The sequence below is a fragment of the Accipiter gentilis genome, chromosome 5 (assembly GCF_929443795.1).
Source record: "Accipiter gentilis chromosome 5, bAccGen1.1, whole genome shotgun sequence".
NCBI lineage: Eukaryota > Metazoa > Chordata > Aves > Accipitriformes > Accipitridae > Astur > Astur gentilis.
In genome coordinates, this window is record NC_064884.1 from 6,817,106 (window position 1) to 6,842,032 (window position 24,927).

General features: G+C 41.6%; 3 protein-coding genes across 11 annotated transcripts in view; 2 read left to right on the forward strand and 1 right to left on the reverse strand.

Moving 5' to 3' along the window:
• Positions 1-24,927, reverse strand: part of ZW10 (zw10 kinetochore protein) — a 563,481-nt gene that overhangs the window by 258,836 nt on the left and 279,718 nt on the right. The gene's annotated exons all lie outside the window — the stretch shown is intronic.
• The window catches only part of NCAM1 (neural cell adhesion molecule 1), a 152,673-nt gene that overhangs the window by 66,929 nt on the left and 60,817 nt on the right, over positions 1-24,927 (forward strand). For all 8 annotated transcript variants that reach the window (XM_049799546.1, XM_049799547.1, XM_049799548.1 and 5 more), the window contains exon 2: positions 24,326-24,400. In XM_049799546.1, the coding sequence (XP_049655503.1) occupies positions 24,326-24,400 (75 nt within the window). The remainder of the gene's footprint in view (positions 1-24,325; positions 24,401-24,927) is intronic.
• LOC126038182 (uncharacterized) overlaps positions 1-24,927 on the forward strand; it is a 178,771-nt gene that overhangs the window by 45,767 nt on the left and 108,077 nt on the right. The window lies entirely within an intron of this gene.

The window sequence follows — 24,927 nt, forward strand, 5'->3', positions numbered from 1 at the left end:
TTGTTGATCTTCTTAACATCTATTGACCTTAACAAACAGCTTGCTGGTCACCATTTCCAAGACTTGATGATAATGGAGGAGTAAAATGTTATGCAGGATGAAGTAACTGAGCCTGCAATAGCCATTGTGCAGTGACTTGAGGCTGTTGGTGAATGCTGCCTTTAAGCATATAGGCTTATTGCAGTGTGAATGTCAGGGTCTGCATAAGAATAGTTCTGTGTCTATGGTAGCTGATGCTGATTTTTTTAATCTCCATTGCAAAAGAACCGCTCCAACCATGATGCTGTGTAACAGCTTTTGAATAATGCCAGCAAAACCCAGTAGACTCCATTTTAAAATTTTAGGCCGAATGGAAGAGTGGGCAGTCTTTTCCCAGCCATGTTTTCCTTCTCTGATTTAAGCCTTTTCACTGAAAAGTATGTTTTCATAGAAAGGTATAATTCCATGCTTCTAGAAAAGCTTCATTGCTGCTGAGAGCATCTACTACATTTCAGTACTGTTAATCTGATGAGGCTACTGAATAGGCCAAACTTCTTGAAAGTCTCTCATCAGACATGTCACATGTTCAAGAAGTCTCTGTAGCTCTATTTATCAGACTGCAAATCCTTTGAGAGAGAGTTGTGCATTTTATTTATTTTCAACAGCAACAGACCATTGACTTTGTAGGTATACACAGATGACTTGTCTTAATGTGTACTGAAGCACAAGAAGATTATTTTCTTTCAGCTGTGCAACTCTGATGGTATCTAAAGGTAGGAAGGATACTTCAAAGTCACACTGAAACTAAACTGAGACTGGGATTTGTTTCTTTGCATTTGTTGAGTAGCAGTAACTGCATATTTATTATTATTGCTATTAAAATTTTTTAAGTATTATGTTTTCTTTCTAAGTCTATGATTTTTTGCTCTTTCTAAACTACATAGTGATATTCAATTATCAAAGAATTCACAGGTCCAAGATTAATTTATACTTTAAATAAAGTATTGATTTCTGGCACTTTGTACTTGGCAAAAGATGGCTTCAGGTACAAATTTAAACTATTAAAATATATAGTACTCTCTCTGAAGCATGTTTGTGAGCCACAATTTATGAGAGGCAGTATGTCTGAAATGCATGTCGAATATTTAAGGACTTGGGTGCCAGCAGTGCGAAATCCTTTCCTAGACAAATAACACAAAAGGCTGTTGGTTTAGTGCTGATAATACAAAATGATGGATTGACATAAAATATGATTTAGAGGATTAGAAGTCATTGTCTAGTAGGTAAATAATTTATTAATCATCTCCAATTAATTGCCACGAGTTGGACTGCATTGCTAGAACTGGGCATTCTGTGTGTGTGTGAGATCTGCACTGAACAGGGTTTCCCAAATGTGGAAAGAACCTCTCTCCATTGAGGGTAAGCTCTAGATACAGACTGCCATAGCTTGTCAAGCATGGTGTCCTGTCTCTGGATTGATTGTGGGTACTGACCAGAGCTTTTCCCACAGATGACACCTGTGGTTGGTGAGAATTCTCTATTGCCAAGCAAGCTTACCTTCCAGCCTGTTCTTCAACAGGGGCAGTAATAAGTTTTTTCTCTACTTTTCCAATTCATCTCTGAAGAGCATGGTTTTCTTTGAGACTGTTTCTGCATTGTTCCAGCTGGCTGAAACTTGCGATTACACTGGCTGATGATGGGGGATGGGACACAAACCACACACATGGTGGGTAGCATTGAAGTTGGTTCACTTTCCTAAGGAAATAAAATTGGCATAAACTCAGGTAGGAAGTCTTCAGGGTGCCTTAGATTTGGATGTTTGTAAGAATCTTCTGCAAATCCTAGTATTTTTAAGTGCGGAACACCTGCCTCAAAACCTAAAGTTGGGTTTCTTGAAGCAACTTAGAAGAGGCATCCAAAAATGAAGACCCTTTAAATTTTTTCTGGCTTTTGAAAAATCATGATTCTTTGTCTTCTCTGTTCAACGCTTTGATTGCTTCTGTCTTCCCCTGAGCTGCCACAGGACAGGTCATACATTTATTATCTATGAATCTATGAGTTAAAATGGCTGTTTGTGTGCAGCTAGTCTTCCAGGCTGCTGTCAGCAAATCAGAACTACCGTACTATGGGATTGCTTGATTTATGGCAACAGAACAATGCTGCCCAAGTGATAGAATTGATTTTGACATGACCTTTCACATACTGTTGCAGCCACTTCTCTCATTAATTTGGAACAGAAACACTGAGCTCTGAGGAAAAAAACCTGTATAGTCTATAGCGGTCTATAGTGGAAGAGATGTCACAGAATCATAGAACAGCCCAGGTTGGAAGGGACCTTGAAAGATCATCTGGTTGCACCTTTTGTGGAAATGGGAGCCTGGATGTCTGCTCTGCCATATCAGGTCTGTTGATGAGGACTGTATTGTTCCTGTTACCTTGATATCTAAGTACTTTAGGAAGAGGTATGATCTTAAGCAGAAGTCGCTAAACCTAGGAGCAAGCAGGAGAAGCCAAGTCCTATTCTTACTAATGTCAGTAACTTCTACCTGCTGCTACACCTTGATCAGTGAGACCAAAACACACCAGTGCCTTTATACCCAATACTTCATAAACAAGCATTTAAGAATTAGAGAGCTTTGCTTCTGCCTGTGATTTGACCTCTTTGGAAACAGAGAGGAGAGAGAAACTACATTCCATGTTTTCTTTCTTCTTCCTTGTAACTGAAGTACAAGAAAAAGATTTATTCTTCTACTGAGACATTCTGGTGCTAACCCATGATAGGTCAGGCAAAGGCAGAAATTATTATACAATATAGGAGTGACAGTCCACTCATGGAATGAATGAGCTAGACCTAGAATACAGCTTCCGTGAGTGAATCTGGTAACTGCAGTGATGAGAATGTTATACTAAAGTTAATTTCTATGAAGTAAATACTTAATTTCAAGCTTTTCAGCTAGTCCAAATTTAACTGTTGCTAAAAATATGTCCCAAAACTAAATCACCACATAAAAAAAGTTGGGAAATAATTATTTTCAAGACTTTAAAATGAAATCTCATGCTAACAATGCTACTGCGTTCACTAAGACTCCATGACAGACTCTAGGGGAAATGGAGCTTGCAGGTTATAGGGATTATTTAATTTTAGAAATGACACGGACATCCCAAGAGCTTCAGCTCTTGCAGTGTTGTTAGCTACTGCTGCGTTGCAAGTGAAGCAATAGTTCTGGTCCACAAAAGAATGCAATATGTGTGCATGCTGCTCAGCAGACTGCCAAAATAAACTAGCTGCAGCAAGATTAGACGAATCATGAGCTTTTACAGATCCTGTCTTTCTCATCTTCTCTGGGTTCTTAATATACCCACAATGCAATGTCACTCACCCACATTTCTTTTTCAGCAGAAGATTGTGACTTAGTTTTTAATTAAAATTGTCCATACTCTGATTTAATGTCTCCATAAAGCATCTTGGCTCACTCTGCCTCAGGTAAATGAAAATATTTGCTGTGGCAAATAGGGCTATTAGTTTTATGATCTATAGCAATAAAAAGTTTTTATCAAGAATGTCATCAGAAGAGGCATAAAACTGTGTTCCATGTAAATCTACTGATATGTCTGAGAAGCTTTGGTTTATAAGTTTCAGTAGGAAAAGGTGTTAGTGGTATTGGTTTTTTGCTGTATCTCGTGGCCACTTCAAAAATTTAAAAGCACTTCTGAGCAATGTTTGAAAAGATCCTGTACATATAAAGGATGGGGTCACAGCCTGGGCAAGAGGTCTGGGCTCAGTCTGGATTATTCCTTCTTTTCTGCACAGATTGCTTATATCAACTTGGTTATGTCACTTTGTGCAGAATCAAAATAATTTTGACTTAATTTAAGCATAGAAGAAATATTTCCAAAATCCATTTGTCTTTTTGTGGTTACACAGGCTAACTGGCTCACTGATTTCAGCTGCTTAGGCAAGTTTTTCTTTCTCTGGCAGGGTGCAGTTTTAAATAAACTACAGACATTTGCAGAATGGCAGAGGGACTAGTGGACAAGGCTTTTGGCTCGGAGAGATAGTTTTGTCCCTTGTAAGGGTGTATTGTGGGTCTACAGACTCACAGGCAGGCACTTTTTTCAATGGCAAGGTTACACTATTTTATGTAACAATTTGAAGAGTGTTTGCCTTAAAAGAGGACAGCATCTGTTTTTTTTTGTTTGTTTTTTTTTTTTAAAGCAACAAGTGAGTTAGCCCTCTCCCACCCTCAGCAGCCACCAAGTCATTTTGGAAATGGTGTTTTTCATCCCATAAATCCACCTTGGACCTACTATAGATACCATTTTATCCAGCTGAGGCCAGGGTAAAGTTGACAGAAGACTGTGTCTAGCACTGGAGCTGGCTGGGCAGGAAGAGAGTTTGCAGCCAGAGGCAGTGCACAGGATCAGAGCTCTACCCCTGCTTTTTGCATGCTCTGCAAGAGCCACTGCTGTCTCAGTCACTTCAAAAACCTGTGGTTTAGAGCACTGTGCTCAACTGAAGTGGGATGCTGCAGTGGTGGGCAGGGGAAATGCCCTCTGTGCAACATGTAGTGCTGCCTGTTTGCGTTGACTACAATATGGTGTGTTAAGCAATAGGGTGAAAAGCATCCTCTCGCATACCACCTGCACGTTGCCCCTGGGTCACTAGCCTATGGTGGTTTGGTTTTTTTCAGATGCTCCTCCTCTAACGGTTGCTTTGGTCATGTCTTTCTCTTTGCATTTTGCCGTCACACTATGGTAAGCTGCTGTTTGCTTCCTCTCTGAATCTTTATGTTATGATATTCCCCAAAGGCATCAACAACCCCTCCTCCAATTCATGGCAGAATTACTGAGCGGTTACCATGGTGGCGGGGGAGGAATTGAATCTGCAGACCAGCTGAGATCAATCCCAGCTGCCTGCCTCCTACTCCTGAGCAGTCAGCGTATTTTTACTAAGTGACCGTGTACAGGAGGCATGTCTTTGTCTTGTTAAGCCTTTGTTGTATATTAAATCCCGAGGGCTTTCACCATAATCTGCTGAACTCGCAAGCTTTACAAATCCTACCCTTACTCAAAGAGCTGTGGGCATTAGACCTAGTAGATATTTTTTTCCTGATCAATTTCGTTTATTTCTGGAATTTAGCATGCACTGCAGAGTTTAATTGGGGAACTGTTGCTAGAAATGAACAGAATTAAAGGTACAGTCTTTAAGAAGTGAACCTAGGGCTCTGCCTTTAAAACCCATTTTGTCCGTATTGTTTATTTGTCAAAAGGTGATGCGTTTTCTGTTAGCTTCACTTGCATGTTGCAGAGGAATGTAATCCAAAGGAAAAGCAGTGGGAACATAAACCTGAACATTTGTGCTGTTAATAGGTTTGCTTCTAGACTTTAACTTTTAGTCTGCATTTCTTTCCACTTAACTTCTATAAATTCTATTTGTTTCCAGATGTCAAAGATGGTGTCAGCAGACAGGGCAAGCTCCTCTGACAACCCAGTGCTTATATCAGTACCTGAGTGGATGCTGAATCCTTCTGCACCCAGTTCTAGCTGCACATATTTAGGGCTGCTTTTAGATGTATAAAAACTGGGTGCATAATTGAGATTGCACAACCTTGATGCCAGAAGGCCTCAGAAATTCACCTTGTTCCTCTGCACTGCAGCCATAAACCAAAACATCCTGCTGGTACTGTTTCAGTTAGGCTTTTGTTAGCTTTTTTTTTTTTTTCTGTTACAGGGTGGATGCAGATTTGGATTGGAGAATTCAGACAGCTGGAAATAGACTTGTGTTGGGTGTTATTTATTGCTTTGTACTTACTTTCCTATTCCCCTATCTCCTTCTCAAAAAAATAATCCAAATATGTTTAATTTATTTCTTAGGACTATTTTTGAGAAAGCTATGGGATAGTAAAGGACGGTGTTTTGGAAAGTATTTTTGGTACTCCTTTTAGACAAAGTTTTTTTTCTTCTAAACAGTCGCAGCAGTCAAGTTACCTGCTTGGTGATGCTTCCTAAGGTCTCTGAGAAATGGCCAACCTGCAGTGAAAGAGCATAAGTGGTGGATTCTTGCAAATGGCAATTCTGTTTGTATCGCTGTTGCATGGCTTCAGGCTTGTTCTTTGCAGTCCTGCCTGCTGTGTTTGTATGAAGGGATGAGTCTAGTTTTGTTTATCTCCTTTACTCTACCTGCTTCAGCTTGCTGCAACCACTGTGACCACAGAGACTCTCTCCTCCTAAATACAAAGTGCCCTGTCAGACTGCTTTATTGGGCTATTGTTAGAATCATTACACCAAGGCAAAGTAGCATCCCAAGCTTTTGGGGAATTGTTTAACGGAGCTTGAAGGTGCTGAAAGCTGTTTAGAACCAGTTGATCCCAATAATTCTTTATCTGGGGGAGTAAAAGTTGGATTCTTGTCAGAGGTGTAGCAGAGGCAATGCTTTGTTCTGTGCTTGCTGTCATGAAAGCAATCAGCGTGACTCAGATTTATGGCCTGGGTCCCTTTTAAGAAGGGTTCAGGGCCATTTTCCTCTGATTTAAAGAAGTAGCTGATCACATAGGCATAGCTGTGGGATGTGAAAAATTCTTATCCAAGGGATTATTCTTCTGCAATTTCTTTTCCTAAAGCCATTCAGGTAGTGTAATAACCAAATGGTTTCATATTTGGATGGCTCTGTATTTGGGTTCACTTCTCTTTGACTAATACCTGGGAAGGAAAACTCAAGAGCTTAGTTAACCTCTAACAACTGTTGGAGGTCTAGGCTGCTTCCTAATATATCTGTTCAAAGGGAGGCATATTGTTTCATGTGTGGATCCCCCACTGTAGTGTCCTAACCTATCTCACATCTCTCTCCATTTTATTGAAAGCAGGCCTTTGTCTGCTGTGGGTCCTCTTGTACTGTGGTGGCAGTGAATTGTGTACATCTTGTGAAAGACTACTTGCTTTGCTGTGGCAGTTGTCTCAAACATATCAATGACAGAAAGAGAAACTGTTGCTTTTGGTGTTTGCAGATGTTTGCGTTGGATTCAAGCAAGAACAGGTAGGCTAGTAGATGCTAGGATACTGTGGCTCCCGTAAAGAAGCTGTCTCATGCCTAGCATGAGATTGCTGGAGTTGTGGGTAGCCCAGGAATTTGAATCATCTGAATTTGACCATAGACAAATAACTCTGTTACACTCGATCTCTTTACATATGTATATATTACCTGTATACTTAGGGGAACATCTTCTCCTAGTAATTTTTTTGTAAAGAATAGATGGTAGGCTTTCAAAAGCAGAAATGGTAGTGAGGTACTAATCTCACGAGAATTTCTTTGAAAGCTATTCTCTGTTTTGTTCACTGATATTTATTTAGTTGCCATTCTGGTATTGGTCACAGCTCGTTCATATTGTGAATTCATAGCATGCTAGGTAACTGCTGTTTGTAGAGAGCCTGGACCTTCAGAGGGTTGCTACAATAGCTCTTTGTAATTTTAGCGCCTGATTGCTAGTTTGGGGAGAAAGAAATATGCTGCTACTGCCAGAAGGTTACCTGTGATAGAAGTGGCATGAAGATAGGGATTCCTACTACTGGAGGAACTCTGTTGCCTCAAAGGCAAATACTGTCCAAGTTCACCAACTGTATTCAAGTCAATAGTAGTGCATGTTGTATCAGAAAGAGCATTGAGAACTAGGAAGTTTAGCTATTAATGGGACTTAAAAGGTAAACAAATAGATGAAGTGCTCTCTGCACTTGACAGACAGATAACTGTCTATCAAGAATCTTAAATGACCCCTAGTGCTAGAGTGAGGTGATCAAATGTTGAGTAGGATAGCTGTTTCCCGTTTCCCTCTCTGTTGCAAGTTTTACATCTTGTAGTATGTGCAATCCTACTATTTTTTGTTTTATTTCCATTTTGTGTAGTTCTTTCCTTTTCTTGCTTTGTTATATTCCTTCTCACTTCTCTTTAGTATTGCACATCTTTGTTTCCTATTTATCTAATCTCCTGACAGTACTATTACTGTAATATAGCCACGTCCCTATCTTTGTAATTCATTCAGCCCTAGAACACCATGAAGAAGCAGATAAGGACTGCTAAGGAAACCCGAGTATGCCTTGGCAGGTAAACACAGCATCATTACGTATCTATCCCAGCTGATTTTAGAATTGGGTTTTCCTTTCCCCTAACCAGCTGTATGAGTACTACTCTCTGGTCTGGACCACACAGACTGTTGGGTTCTTCCTGTGAAATCAACAGGACATTCTCCTCAGGAACTTATTCACTGACAGAATAAATATTCTGTACCTAAGAGAGCGTTTAGAGACTGTACTCAGATAGTATGAAGGTTTGAATGTCCCTTTACACTCCTTCCTCAGATACCGGCATCCTTCCCCCTGCAGCCTGCCCTGGTTTCTCTTTAGGCTGGTGTTACTATGGCCTGTCATCTGAGAATATCCTGGTAACAGATGATTTTGTGGAAGCACCACACAAATGCATAGGCCATAAATCTGCTGGCAGGAGCCAGAAAATGTGTCAGTAATATGCAGACCATTGAGCAAGGTTTCAGATGCGTATACTCTTTTGAAACACTGGAGTCAGAAAGGGTGGTGTGATACCATAAAGGTGACTTCGTGGTATGTAAACAGGATAGCCGCAGTCAGCACTAAGTACTAAAAAAAAGTTAAATTTGTCTCCATCCTAGGAAGGTCAGAAGGACTTTATGTCTTGAAAGGGGGCATTTCCAGAGAGGTGTAAGAGAATTAGGTATTATCAAGTGAGTAGGAATGAGATGTCTTTGGACAGCTGTGCTCTCACTGTGCGCTTTGCAGTCATTCTAAGTTGCACACTCAGCTTGTGGCACAGAGAACGCTCGATCAGTGCTCACTCAGATATCAAAAGTGATATGAAAAATAAGTGTTTTTCACTGCAGAAGGTGTCATGCTTCTCTGTTGAGACAGACAACTGATTTGATGAACACTGTATTGTTTCTCCTTGAGGGCATCTGATCATAATGTGCTATATTCTTCCTCCCAAATCTCCAGCACCACAGACATTAAACTACTTTGGCATTGTGTTGTGAGTACTCTCAGTTTGTGCTTCTTCATGATCTGGCTGTAGGCAGAGGTGGGGTTTCATTGCCAAGTTCAAGATTTATTTTGCCATTTTTTCACTCCTGTCTGTAGTATTTTTCTCAGTGGCCAAAAGACTGAAAATCCTGCCACATTTAGAGTGAGCTTTTGGGTGTGTGGAGGCATGTCTCTGGACTAACCTGAGACTTGAAGTGTTAATAAGCAGAGACAGATCTGATTAGAAATGAAATGTGGGTGTCAGTAAGTGTTTTAGTTTGTAATATTATTATGCTGAGAGAATGTTAAGAGTGAACATGGGGAGGGAACCTGAGACAATTCCTCTCCCCATTTTTCATCACCCTAAAGCTCAGGTATGTGGTCAACAGGTGTTGATTTAAGGTTAATAGAGAAAAGACAGATAATTTATGTAGAGCCTACCAGCGTTTGTCACCGAGGTTAGTTTTCTACAGATACCCACCAAAGAGTAACTTCCTGTGTGGATTTTCCAAAAGCATTAACAAATTCTTGTATAACAAAGATGGCAGCTGGATAAAGCAGAGAAGCCAGACCTCTGGTTTTCAGCCCTGAGTCTTGTTGAGAAGATAGACAAAGAAGCTCTGTCAGAGAAAGGTGAAGAATTCTGCTGATACTGACTTAGCTGGGTCCCAGGTTGCAGTTCGTATCTCTTGTCTTTGCTTGAGATGGGCTGTCCCGAAGCTGGAGGGGGTTGCATCTTTTCCAAAAGCAAGTACAAAGATAGGAAATTGTTCTGGCAAGAGCCTCTTCAGAAACGCGGAGAGAGCGGCAGACTACTTCCATGTGCAAGTGTGTCCTGCTGTACATACCTGCCCAGTTTTCACCTATGGAGAAATGGTAGTTTTGTCATGTAGCATGTGCTGAACATGGTAACAATTCATACTATGAAGTCAAAAGGATTTAGGTCCTTATTTAGTTCTGAAGCTCAAATCAGAACCTTGAAGGGTCAGTGGCAAAGTGGTGGAAGGCTAAAGGAGTAATGGTTTTATAGGAAAGGAAGGATGTTGGGGGATGAACTCACATTTATCCTAGAGAGCCGTAATAGATATAACCCCATAGTAATTTTGCATTAATGTAAAACTGTAGTTAAGTGTATTTAGTGTTCTGAGACATTCCATTTGCATGGCCCCAGATAGATCTTCAAGAGCAGTGTGTGCATTAGCCTTCCAGCTTCTTTTATGTGGAAGGGTGACTGCAGCTCACTGCAGTTCATTCACACTCTACTTCACTTGAGTCCTTTTGAATTTAGACAGATATAGAACCAATACCCAGCAATTAACACACTTTGCTTAAAGTGGCATGTTATTTACTTAACAGGTAAAGCCTGCTGTTAGCCTCAGTCTTAGCCCAGCAGGGAGACATCCTCCCTGCCTGTTACAAAATCATGGCTTAATTTGAGCTCATTTCTTTTGTTGAAATGCAAAACTAATTATATTTAACTACAGATGAACAGGAAGTTGCATTAGCAGAGTTTTTTCAAATCAATGGGGAGTTATTCAGAATTATTTGGGGGCTGGGGAACTTTGTAACCAGATAAAAGATACGGGGGAGGGCAGAGCTATAAAAAGTGTTATTGTGTGATTATGAAGAGGCCTTTTAATGCAGTTATTATGTGATGCTAAAAAGGCCTTTATTGCTTGAAGTTGGAAGCGGAATATAAATGGGCTCACAGTGTCTATTAAATGAAGAGTGGAAAAAATAGTCTCCATTTCCCTGAACTGCAAAGCAAAAATAACGATTAAGTAGTGATTAAAATCCGTGTCAGTGCTGGGTTTGTTAGTTTGATCATATACTAAGCAATAAAGTTTAGCAAATAGGGAGCAATTGCTTGTGTAATTTAAGGCATAGTTCATTGTTATGATGAACCTGTTTATCCAGGTTATGATGTCAGCAAATTGTTCTGCTGATAAAGGCTGGTTGAAACAATTAGGGTTGAATTCTCCCTGGTGTAAAAATAAGTACAAATGAGCTTGATGTGAATAATTCAGAGGAGCATTTCTTCTCAGATGATAGCTGATTTCCAGAAGTTATCTTCAGTTTCCCTGGCTGAAGGCTGCTGGACAAACACAGCTGGGCTCTTTTGTGCCTGATTTCACACCGGGGTCTGCCTCCCAGCCCTTTGTTAACTCAGTTTGTAGGAGAAAGCCTTAACGTTGTTTGCAAACACATTCAGAACAAAAACCAGGGCAGGTTCCAGACTGGAACAGACCTGCAGCCTATCCACCACCTAACATGAATCTCTTATCTTGGCTTTTACAAAGAACCACCACCGGAAGAAAACACAAGAGATTGAAAAAAAGCCAGGTATAATTTTGCTTCTCAACATTTATGGTAGAATAGAAATGTGAGATTTATTAGAGTATGTTTCATGCCTTTAATAACTACAAGGTGATTGCTTGCTCCACCTAGTGATTAACAATCAGAAACCTTTCTGCAGGGAATGATTGCTGACATTGTAGGCAAAGACACGGCAGTCAGGCATTACTTTAAGGTTTTTATAGCCATTTCTTAGAATAGTACAGTATCTTGGATTCCCTTGTGCTAGGCACATAAATGCAAAACAAATGCTATGGCTGCTGCCTAAAGACAAACAAAGGATGAGAAGACACAGATGCGTGCAGGCAGATTGACTTCCACTAGGAAGTTCTGAGGAGGAGTTGGCCTGGAGCACTTGTACTCAGTTCTCTAGTCCAGCAGGTTCCCCTTGGTATGTTTCTCCATATGTGAGCACTAGGAGTTTCCTAGCCCAGTGGAAACTGGAGCAAAATAGCACTTGAGGCTGCAGTTACATTTTGATCATTTTACTTTAGCCCTCAGCAAGGAGAGCGTTCTCATGTAAAGGTGGGGCAGAAAAAGGCAATGGGGTTACCTAATCCATGCATGACAACTGTGACAGCTTCTAATCGCTCAGGCTGAAGTGCAGATATCACTAGCCAGACCCAGGCAGGTAATTTCTGCCTCCCTTAAATGGATGAGGGTGTTGAGCTGCCTAGGAATGCCAAGGTCTCTTTTCCTGCTTGTGAAGACATGGTATCTTACAGGCAGCAGCAGAAGCAGCATCTAAATAACTTGGTTTTGGTATATTAAGCTGTAAGTATGTGGCAGGTGATGTGGCATTCTGCCCTGCAAGTGCCTGGCTGGCACATCGTTATGCTGCTCCAAAGGCAGGGTAGGGCTGCAGCATGAGTCCAGGTGGCTCTGCACTGTCAGTGGACTCCAGGGAAGAAATGAATGGGCTAGGGCTTTCCCTGGTGCAGATGACTTTTCCGTTGTGCTGCTCTAAATCGGATGAGCTCAAGGTGTGTCCTTTTTTTTGGTCTGTGACTGTTCCTTTTTCACCATCACAGGAAAGAATGAAGTTCTGCTTTTATGCTGAGCGCCTATCTCCAAAAGATCTATTGTACTTCTTCCTTTCTTTAGGTGTGTGGCTTGCTTGCAAATGAGGCTGAGTCCTCTCCTTCTCCCTTAATCAGTGTAACAAAGCTGATTTTGTAAAACTGCTTTGATAGGAAAGAATACCCCACCCAGTGCAAGCAGAGAGGGCCCCAGTCTGGTCATACAGTTCCTCCGTTCAAAAAAATCAATACATTTTTAAAATCTTACTGCACTGAAGAGGGGGGGAAAAAGAAAAGGGAAAAAAAGGCAGAGAGGTTTGATTCATTTGGCTGGGACATTATATCCTGGCTGTCACTGAGTATTTCTCATGTAGTCACAGTCTCATTGAAAATGCAAGCGTAACATCACTTTGCCTCTCTGACTTCAGCCAGGGCACTGGGCAGTGGTGAGGGAGAGAGTGCAAGGTCACATCTGGAGCCCAACCTAGCAGGCAGTTAACGCTTCCCTTGTGAGGTGTTCCCATGTAATAGCAGTATCTTGTCAGCACAGATGAACTTACCATGCTTGTCACTGCCTCCTTGTTGCCATTCCCATTACCAAAGCTGCAAGCTGTTACTTCATTATAGTCATATGGGGAGCTTCTCAAAATGTCCTTGCACTGACAGGACACCATATACGTGCAAGTGGAAATTGCTTCTTTTCTATGCTGACATCATCTTACAAGAAAGGGTGCTGATGTTTATGAAGCTGGAATACACAAATACTGGGTATGATCTTTTCAGAAAGATCTGTGATATATTTTTTAGGTTGCTAGTGAACATCAGAATACCAAAATTACTAGATTTTACTGTAGTGGGGAGCTACCAATAGAAAACATAGTAGCCACAATATATCTCTTGAGTTACATTTTCCAAGAATTTAAAGCTCTAGTTCTGCAAGAAGTGAAATTGATTATTGCAGCACAGTGTGTGCAAAAGCACCTGGACTGTTTGGATGCCTGAACATCTAAACTTGTCAAAAGCTGGGACTGTATGCTAGTCAGAAGGTATAGGGACTTGGATTGCTAAATGCCAAAATCGATTATGCATCAGATTTCTTCAGAATGTGTTGCTGTTGATTCCTTATATAGCAACAAAGATATTGCAGAAGAACCTCTGTTGTGTGTATCTGGCAAATATGACTGGGAGCTTTGTGAAAACACCAGTGTATTAGTGGCTTCCTTAAATACCATGCAAAAGAGTAGCAGACATTGAGCAGAGGACTCTGTATTAGAAAATAAAATGTGATTGTTAACGTTGACATAATTTCTGTCAACATTCAGATTGCAGGGAAATCAATTCATGGCGATATGGAGGAGAAAACTATACTTAGGGATATTACACAAAGGCAAAAGGACAAAATAGCTGTTGTGTGTGCCTCAGAAGGCAGAAGATTATCTAATCGTGCTACTAATAATGACAGACTAAAATTTAAAAAAACCCACCTTTTCTTAACTGTGTACCTATGGTTATTTTTTTTTTTTTTAATACGAAGCTCCTAAGTACTACTTAAAGACATATTTGAAATTACCTGCATTAATGGTAGGAGAAGGAAAATGCAAAAAGATTTGTCTAAGTTGGCCTGAAACAATGCAATGCTGTTATCTTTTGTATTTCCAATACAGGCAACCTGCCGAGCCTAGTGATTTTTTTTACTGACGTTTCATTCACTGGTAGGGTAAAACTTGGAGGAGGAACAATATTATTCATTATTTGAAATATTAACTGACAAACTGTTTTCACCTGACATTTATCAGGATGCTGAGAAACTTTGAGAAGTAGAAGAGAAACAGCATTTAGGAACCTATCTAGCTGTTACATTGAGAGCAAAATCATGTCTGTACTGTTAAGCAGTTGTGTATCTGCAAACAAGAGAAAGACCAGAAGATTGTACTGGTTTTGGTTCACCTACCGTGCTGCAGAATGACACTGAAACATAGGGGCAGTCTAAATGTCTGATGCACAAAAATGCACATGAACAGTGAGGTATGTAATAGCAGCTACTGATCATGGTGTCTGGTTTTCTAATGAAATGATAAAGGGTAGGCAGTGGATGTGCTTACTTTGGTCTTGTTTTGCAAAAGTTCAGAGCAGCCAGTAGCAGCTGTGAAGAAGGTAGGCAAGTAATATTTCAGGTTCTGGACATTAAGAGGATTATTTGTGCCATTTGAGGTCTTGAGCAATTAAGAAGAGGAGGAAGTTTCTCTTATCTCCCCAACCTTAAGAGCTAATCATTATTCTGGCCAGTTGGATAATTTAGAGATTGCAGTGCATATTTATGTCTTGCTCTCCACTTCATAGATGCCTCTGATTTATAAGAGCTGTTTTCTAAGGATGCTGTTGCCAGTGAGTAATTCTTGGTGACCTGGAAAGCACTGGCTGTATTTAACAAACTATAGGGGTTTGACCTTTCCTAGAGATGGTTAATATAGGTAAAGTAAATAGCTTGATATGTGATGTGTACAGTACACATGGGTATGGCAGTCCGTTTCAAGGAATCATATATTATATAGACACTCTGAGACCTTAGATGCAGCAGTTCTGGAGATTAACTTGAATAGCAGCAGTTCTGGAGATTAACTTGAATAGTAGGTTAACAGCCTTGAATGTGTCAGATATGCTTATCCTTCCAGTTTCATAAGCAAAATCAGAGTTTGAGCCAGGTCTGAATTCTGATAATCTTCACCTTATTGCCATGGTCCGAGCACATCAGTCTTCCATATTTGTCTTTCCTGTTGTCTTTGTGCCATGGAGAAGATGCTTCTACTGTTTAGCATAGCTGGGGACTAGTCACTGATGGAAAGTGATTTGTCCAGCACCACACAGGCAGTCTATGGAGGGACAGGATGTCCAAGATAAATCTTGAAAGCCTAGGCTGGTTCCATAACTGCAGGATCATGCATTCTCCCAGAATAAAGCCATCCTATGTGCCTCTCTGGCTCCCTGTTGTCAATTTTGAATAGTTAATTTGCTTTTACTTTTATAATCTGTATTGTTATGTATCTTTATTCTTAGCTATATGCTTCACATCATGAAGCCTATGTATTGGTTTTGTGTGGCAAGGTTTTGGTAGCTGGGGCGGGGGGGGGGGGGGGGGTTGTTACAGGGGTGGCTTCTGTAAGAAGCTGCTGGAAGCTTCCCCTGTGTTCGAGAGAGCCCATACCAGCCCGCTCTAAGATGGACCCACCGCCGGCCAAGGCCGAGCCAATCAGCGATAGTGGTAACGCCTCTGTGATAGCATTTTTAAGAAGGAAAAAAGTTGGGACACTGAGAAAACAGCTGCCGGAGAGAGGAGTGAGAACATGTAAGAGAAACAATCCTGCAGACACCAAGGTCAGTGAAGAAGGAGGGGGAGGAGATGCTCCAGGCGCCGGAGCAGAGATTCCCCTGCAGCCCGTGGTGAAGACCATGGTGAGGCAGGCTGTCCCCCTGCAGTCCAGGGAGGTCTACGGTGGAGCAGATATCCACCTGCAGCCCATGGAGGACCTGACGCCGGAGCAGGTGGGTTCCCGAAGAAGGCTGTGACCCCGTGGGAACCCTGCACTGGAGCAGGCTCCTGGCAGGACCTGCAGATCTGTGGAGAGAGGAGACCACGGAGCAGGTTTTCTGGCAGGACTTGTGACCCCGTGGGGGACCCACGCTGGAGCAGTGTGCTCCTGAAGGACTGCACACTGTGGAAAGGAGCCATGCTGGAGCAGTTCATGAAGAACTGCAGCCCATGGGAAGGGCCCACATTGGAGAAGTTCGTGGAGGACTGTCTCCCGTGGGTGGGACCCCACGCTGGAGCAGGGGAAGAGTGTGATGAGCCCTCGCCCTGAGGAGGATGAAACAGCAGAAAATAACGTGTGATGACTGTAAACCCCATCCCTGTCCCCCTGTGCCACTGAGGGGGGCTTGGTAGAGAAATCTGGGAGTGAGGTTGTGCCTGGGAAGAAGGGAGGGGGTGGAGGGAAGGTGTTCTGAGATTTGGTTTTATTTCTCATTACCTTACTCTGGTTGATTTGTAATAAATTGAGTTAATTTTCCCCAAGCTGAGTCTGTTTTGCCTGTGATGGTAATTGGTGAATGATCTCTCCTGTCCTTATCTTGACCCGCAAGCTCTTTGTTATATTTTTCTCTCCCCTGTCCAGCTGAGGAGGAAGGAGTGATAGAACGGCTTTGGTGGGCACCTGGCATCCAGACAGGGTCAACCCATCACAGCCTGTTACCACATAGGAGAAGTCTCTCCTGTCTTGACTAAAGAAATGTGAATCTTTTCAGCAATGTGTTTCTTCTAGGTGGGTAAACAGATATGCCTTCCTGTAAGAGCTACTTGTGTATGAAAGGTCTTTTCCTACCTAAACGATTCTATGATTCTATGAAAGGAAACCCTGTTGTGCTTCAGCACTGCTGTGTGTTGTGGTTTAACCCCACCAGCTGGCAACTAAGCACCACAAAGCTGCTCACTCACTCCGCGCCAGTGACATGGGGGAGAGAATCAGAAGAGTAAAAGTGAGAAAACTTGTGGGCTGAAATGAAGACAGTGTAGTAAGTAAAGCAAAAGTCACGCACACAAGCAAAGCAAAACAAGGAATTCATTCACTCTTTCCCATCGTCAGGCAGGTGTTCAGCCATGTCCAGGAAAGCAGGGCTCCATCACACGTAACAGTTACTTGGGAACTCCGAATGTTCCCCCTCCACCTCCTTCTTCTTCCCCCAGCTTTATATGCTGAGCATGATGTCATACAGTCTGGAATATCCCTTTGGTCAGTTGGGGTCAGCTGTCCCAGCTGTGTCCCCTCCCAGCTTCTAGTGGACGCCCAGCCTCCTTGCTGGCGGGGCAGGGTGAGGAGCAGAAAAGGCCTTGACTCTGTGTAAGCACTGCTTAGCAGTAAGGAAAACATCCCTGAGTTATCAACACTGTTTCCAGCACAAATCTAAAACCTAGCCCTATACAAGCTACTATGAAGAAAACGAACTATGTCCCAGCCAAAAGCAGCACACTGTGTCACTGCAAATTGGGGAGCTCCTCAGTATGTGACTTGTGCCTTTGAATAAGGATTGAGTTTATGGAGTTGCTAATGTTGTAGCAAGCTTGGACAGAACAACTTGGAGAAAAATAATGATGATGCCTGTTGAGATACTTTATGTGACCTTAATGTCCTAAATTACAAAGAGGTTGAGACAAATGCACAGATAATTCTATAAGGCCCTGCAAGAGTGCCCTTCATAGGATGGATGGGTTGCTATAGGAAATCTGCTATGCCCAGCCCTCTATGTTTAGAGTGTAATGAAATTATTGGATACTATTTTGGAAGCTGCTGCTGCTTAGGATCCCCCATTTCTGTCAGCTTAGCAGTAGGATCTAAGTCTAGCTTTGTGTTGGTGCAGAACACTCTCATAGTATCAGTATGTACATTTAAAGCTGTGCTTGTGTGTTTTCAGATACATCCAATATAGGTATACGTCCAATATAGGTATGCAGAGAACATAAACTCTGTGGAGTGTCCCTGTTGGGTTGAAAGAATTTAAGAGGAAGTATTCCTTGCTTGGGTGGAAGTTCTGTAATTCACCTTCTGTGCAGAACACTAAATGAGCAGAACAGACAAAAGTAGCAGGTACTCTCAAAAACACAGCATCCTATAGTAATTGCAATCTTCTATTCCAGGGCCAGCCTAGCACTGTTACTGATATTCTGCACTATTTCCTAAGCCAGCTTAATACTATAGCATGGCCTGCCAGTGACTGTCACCTTGTCACTGTTTAATATCAGTGTTCAACAAGACACTGACATTTTAAAAGACCAAATTAGTGTTTCTGACAGCAGCAGTTTGTTGAATGACACTGGCCTTACCCGTTTTTTCTGGGGTAAGGTAAATCAAGTGTAAAGAGTGTAGATTCACGTATGTCAGCTCTCTCTGTTTTAGAATAAGCATTTGAGGGGAGGCCTTTTTTTGTTTGGTTTTACAGCTTGCCTGTTGAGGGAGGTAAATGAATGGTAGAGGAGAGATGAAAGCAGGGAAAGCATCTTAAAATAGAAATACAGAGATTGTCCCAGCAGTATGATAGTGACCCAGACCCATGGACATGTGAGCAAAGTACCACTGGAATACAAGCTTGTAGCATGTCATCTGCCACACAACTACCTATGTGTACCTTCTAAATCAGTCTCGTTTCCTAATGTGCAATAGATCACTGAGTTCTGTTGGTTTTCAAACTGTGTTAACAGAATACTGTATATTGCTGAGCCCTTTGAAAAGATGTGCTTGAGGGGCATCCCTGTTGTTTTGTATGCTGCACAGAGATAACATGTTTTAAATATGACAAAAGGGTATGTAACAGTGCCTATGGATTGCTAGTAGATGAACAAGGCAGTAATGAAGTTACTGTGTTTAGTACTCTTGTGGTTTAACCCAGCCAGCAACTAAGCACCAAGCAGCCGCTCACTCACTCCCCTCCGCCCTGTGGGATGAGGAGGAGAATTGGGTGCGGGGTGGGGGTAAAACTCATGGGTTGTGATAAGAACAGTTTAATAGGACAGAAAGGAAAAAAAAATACAATAATGATAATAAAATAATTGGAATATACAAAACAAGTGATGCACAGTGCAGTTGCTCACCACTTGCTGACTGATGCCCAGTTAGTTCCTGAGTAGTGATACACCCCCAACCCCCCCCCGGCCAACTCCCCCCAGTTTATATACTGGTCATGACATCACATGGTATGGAATATCCCTTTGGCCAGTTTGGGTCAGCTGTCCTGGCTGTGTCCCCTCCCAACTTCTTGTGCCCCCCCAGCCTTCTTGCTGGCTGGGCATGAGAAACTGAAAAGTCCCTGACTTAGTAGAAATACTACTTAGCAACAACTGAAACCATCAGTGTGTTATCAACATTATTCTTGTACTAAATCCAAAACACAACACTGTACCAGCTACTAGAAAGAAAATTAACTCTATCCCAGCTGAAACCAGGGCAAGTACGGAGGCAGCAATCACACCACTTTTCTGCTTGTATCAGAAGTTTGCGTCATGTAACTTGCTCAAAAGTCAGCTCATGAAGTCTGGTTAGCAGGAAATATCTATCAATGAGAAGATTTTTCAGGTTATTATGTTCTTGTAAAAGGGATTACCTAGGCCCTAAACTGCCAGTGATGCAGATACAATTCTGTATGTTTCGGCAATCTCCTTCAAGAAGAGTCACAAGATATACAGTGTGCATCTGACCTACCTGATCCTCTCACAGAGTACTTCAGCATCTTGTTCCCACTACTAGATTAACGAAACTGAAGTGTAGTGTGAAGTAGATTTGTTAATACTGGCTCTCTGGTTCCTGCTACTCATGAGGTCACAGTTTCTGTGTCATGGTAATCGCTAGGTTTGAAAAGTGCATTTCCAGTGTTAGTAATAATATCAGGAGGTTTCTTGTCTGCCTCCCTCGTGTTATGGTTGAAGGGACTGCCCTGACATACAGGTGTACTAGTGGTGTAGGAATTGCTGCCCCTCTGCGTAACCTTTCCAGAAATTCTATTACTTAGGCCAGTAATTAGGAGATTTAATGGTAACTTTGCAGCTGGTGGAGCAGAGGGAGTACTGACTGAATGAGGCATAACCAAGGATGCCCTTCCTTCTCTCATTTCTAAGACTCCAAAAAGTTTTGCCTTCCTGTGTCCCACAGGTGGTTTCTAGGTTTCATTCTCTTGAAAACCTGCCCTTCTTAATGCATAGAAGGAGCTGAGCCATTAGAAAAAAATGAGGGAAAATCTTGGGAGCTGGATGTTGTTGCCTTGGCTCAGATCTCTTGCCTGCCCCTTTTGGCTGCATTTACAGTAAGATGTTTCCTGGTTGTGTGATTTCCTCCTATTCTTTGCATTTACTGTGGCACAGACATGCATAAAAAAGATGTAAGGTAGAGCACAAATGCTGAATTCTGGGGTGATGAAAAGTTCAATGCTTTACACAGAGACTTTTTTTCTCATTTCTAGCTGTAACCGAAAGCACCTGAGAATAGAATGAAAGGCATTAATAACCCCAGCCTTTGCCACTGCCTTCCCAGCATGCAGCAACTCAAAAGTGTATGAGGCCCGTTGGTGTATTTATATAGTGTAGTGTGGCAAAAAAAAGGAAAGAAAAAAAAAAAAGGGTATGAATTTATATTAGATCTCAATTAGCTCAAAGCCATTTTACCAGCACCCCACTGTTTGCTAGTGGTGCTTGGCTGAGAAGAAAGTAAGTTGATGACTAGTCTAAATGCCCTTCCTTGGACCGGTCTGGTTTTCCAAGGCAGTGCTGTGAGGGAATTCAATCACAATTTCATTGTGTTCCCAGTTGATAGAAAGTGCAGGGCTCAGGACGGTATCTTGGGCAGGCCAAGAGGGGCTGAAAGCTGCTTCTGAAAGCCTCTTGGCTAGGCAAGATATACAGCCATACATGCAAATGTTGGCCAGAACTAGAACACAAAGTGCTCATGAGCTCTGGTTTCAATTGAATCTTGGCTGGGTTGTTTCTGTTTACTGCTGTATCCCATTTTTTTGAGATGGAATACTAGCGTCTATCAGTATAGCCTGCTAAAATCTGGTGAGAGCAAAACTAGAAGAGTGGCATGGACCTTGGACTATTATTATCCTTTGCAGAGTTTACTTATGAAGAGAAATGCTGTGTCAGAATGGTTGTTGGCTAAAGAAATGTGCTCAGACACCTTATCAGAAAATCCTAATACTTAAAGTCCTTTTTAATGATGGCAGGCAGCACTCCTTCATTCATAGCTGTATACTTAACATCCAACACCCACAGTCCATATGTCTGTTTCCCGAGTACTGTAAGGAATGTTGCCATTGGCACATACAAACAGGTTTTTATTTCTGAAGCAGTGCATGTTTCTTAAAAACTCAGGTGTGTTTGGCAGCTAAAACTAATGCCTCCTGTGGTCTGGAGGTAAAATTAGCTGCTCTGGGAGAAGGATTTTTGTGCACTACAGCATGAAAACACAGAGGGTGATGGACGAAGTATTTGCAGTAAAGTTGCTGAGAAGTGCTCTTGCTACATGGGGTAGAGGAATAGCTTGATTAAGATGACTGTTTTCTGCAAGCTAATGGCTGCAGTTTCAAAATAAAAGCTATTCATTTTGGCCTCTTGAAATTTATACTTGACCTGGACTTGTTAGGCCACAGAGCTGCTGCAGCATTAAGCCATAGCTGGAGGAAAGCCAGAATCCAATTACATTTTCTGCTTAATGGTTCATAATTTATGCTATGAAGAAGGCAGTGATGTTGCGGGGGGGAAAAGGGCACTGGGCATGCTTGGATATGCATTGTGGAAGGCTGATTGTAAACGAACATGAAAATGGGGAGGTATGCTTTCCCTTCTTACTGGTTTAGTACCAATGTAATTCAGATCAGAAAATAAGTAGCCATATTGGACTATATGGAACATAGAGCAGAAATCTGTTAGCTTTCATCTTGGCTGTCTAACTTGCTTTTCTGTGATTGTTAATTTTCTCCTTACTGTACTAAAACATGATTGTTTTAATAAATTCAGCATCTTTGACTTTTTGCTTTTGGTTTCTGATGACACTTCCAAAATGGTGTGTTCCTTCTCCTTTGTCTATTAAATGCTAATCAGGTTCACTTTTGTAAATAAATGAGGAAAAAATATGTTTGGGTTTTGGTTTTTTTTGGGGGGGTGGAAGGGAGTGTGTTGGGTTTTTTCAGTAGTGGGACTCCAAATGTAGGCTCCTAAACTGTGCTTAGGTATTGAGATAGGAGACTTGCCCTACTTAGAGAGTTGCTCAGAGAGGTTGGTTATTCTTGAACGCCCTACTTTCAATTTAGATATCTAAATACGGATTCAAAAACTGAACTTTGGACTACTGTTGTCAATGTTGGCCTTTCTTTTTTACTTTATGAGTGAAGATGAGAAGGCTTTTACAGCAGCAATTACCAGACCCTCTGAACTTTAACAAACATTTAACTCTTCACCCAGGAGCTCTAAATGTTCCTTAATAAATTGTTCTCATTTGGGTGAGACTAAGGATTCTTGGTTCTGTAAATTTAATTGCTAAACGGGAGCTATCACTTACATGCTGAAGATCCAAGATCTTAAAAGATCTCCAAGATCATAAAAGACAGTTTAATTGATAATTTGAAAACACTGTAAAAACGTCCTATTATTAAAAGGTGCCTCTCTTCTCCTGATGCCCCCAGCTTCTGAAGTGTTCATACTGGAAACTACTGTAATGTTATTCTGGAGTATTTGCATCACTGCGTATTGCTGCAGCTGCTGCCCAAAGATACTGAGTTTGTACTATTGTCTATGCTCAAATCTAGTCCCGTTGTAATGTAGAAGGAGAAATGTTTTAGATAGTACTGCAAAGCTGAAATCTGGTCTGGAGGAACCAGAGTTCTGGATTTGAGGCATTTAAGATTTCCACTCAGTCCATACAGCAGACACCTTCCCAGGAAGAGCACCCCAGAAATATGATTGAAAATGTAGAATTCAGATGTTGGAAAGATTTGTAGAAAAACAACAAAAATGAGCCTATAGAAGTAGGCTATTTAGTCCTCACTGCACTGAATCTGATAAACCTTTAGCCTTTTATTATATTTGGCTCTTTGTACTTGCAGTTCTGTTTGGGACTGAATTATATTAAAGTAGTATAGTTGAGAGAAATTAGATTACCTAGAAATAAAACAGGCTGAATGCAGGAGCTAGAAGGACAACTTGTACTTCACTGAAAAGTACAAGGAAGGCGAGGGAGTACCCTTGGACAAGACAGGAGTTAAAGATGTCAGAAGGGAGATTGAAAATGTCTGGGAATCATTTTGATTTCTTTCAGCAACTGTATCCTCAAATATACTCTGTGGAATTATTATCTAACTTGGATTATTTTTAAATGATTCCTTCAAGGCTGTGCTAGATTCGGTTGTAGGGAGCACAGAAGGTACAATATCTTTCACTTCTAGGCTCCCTCAATTCCAGACAAGCATGTAGTAGATGCTTCACTCAGGTCCATGGAACATCTGCTCCATCTCTGCTGACAAAACACCTTCAGTCTCTTATTTAAAAATAAAATAAAACAAAAAATCAAGAAAACAACTAAAAAAAAGCTAAAAAAAACAAACCCCAAAGCACTGGTGATATGCCATGAGAAGACATTGGAAGAGACCAAAGTACTGCTAATTTTCACCTCTGCAGTAGGAGGGAGTTAGGTGAAATGTGCCTGGATAAACTTGGAAGCAAGTCTCAGCCAGTACTGTGAAGGCAGAAATCACAAACTGTCAATAGTCCTTGTCAGTATATACTGGAAGAAATTTCCTTCCTAATCCAGGTGTGCTCTGTCTGCCATAAACATCTCTGATTTGCTGGCTGTTTGGACTACGTTTCTGACCAGAAGATCAGAGTTAGGAGATCAAGGACCCAGTGACTTCCATTCTGCGTTTGTGATGGTTGATAACTGGGGCTTATATGAATACGGTATCACATACAGCAACAAGTAGTCTCCAAAGCAAAGATAATTTGTATTTACTGCCAGGATACAACTTTGAGCCAGTTCCAGTTTGAATTCAGAGGAGTCCTTACAAGCTGTTTGATGTTCTGGTGCGCACACCAAGCGCGCTCCCTAGTAGTGCAGTGTGGTAGAGATTTGAATGTAAATCAGTCCTTTCTGTATCATTCCATGTGGTTTTATGAAGGGCTGGAAGCAACTCTGAAAGTTAGCAACTTCTTTTGGGTTCTCAGGAGTCCATGACACATTCAGATAAATACTGATAAAGAGCAACAGTTCTGAAGCCAAGAATGCTTGACCCTATGCTCTTCCATTGGATGAGTAAAGGAGCCATGGGATTGGAAGGCTGGCAAAGCTTTTTTGCTGAAGACCACTCCTATTGTCTAACGATCTTTTGCGTGCTCATTTCTTTTCCAGCCTCACTACAAGTGGACATCGTTCCAAGCCAGGGGGAGATCAGCGTTGGAGAATCTAAGTTCTTCTTATGTCAAGGTGAGTGATGGCTTATGGCATCAGTTGTCTCTATTGGGGCTTGCTGGGAAGGTCAATCAGTGTATTAACTTGGGGGTAAAAGCTCCAGTGCCAGGTCTAGCTGCAAGATCTCTTGCTCTTTCTTTCTCATATGCCCTTATGGTTTATAAGGCTGAGGAGCAAAGGCAACACATGCTGTTTACTGGAAACAGTAAATGCGTTCTCCCTTGAGAGCTGGCAACAGAAAGCAGCTCCAGCAAACAGATTTTAAAATGAAAAAACAGGTACTGAAGTGTTGTCTCTAAGCTTGAGCAACAGCCACAACAGTGACACCTTGCATCATTCCACAGCTCTTTGATCTTTTGAATTAAGCCTGTTGTTTTTCCAAGTAATTTCTCTAATCAACTGCTAACAGCAGTAATGGGAGTGCTAGGTGACTTGAGAGTTGTTACTTCTGCAACTACGGATTTTAATGCTGCTGAAAACTTGTATTTCTTGTGAGCCAATTTACTGTTTGTTCAGGCCACCAACTGCCCTGGGCTGTTCTC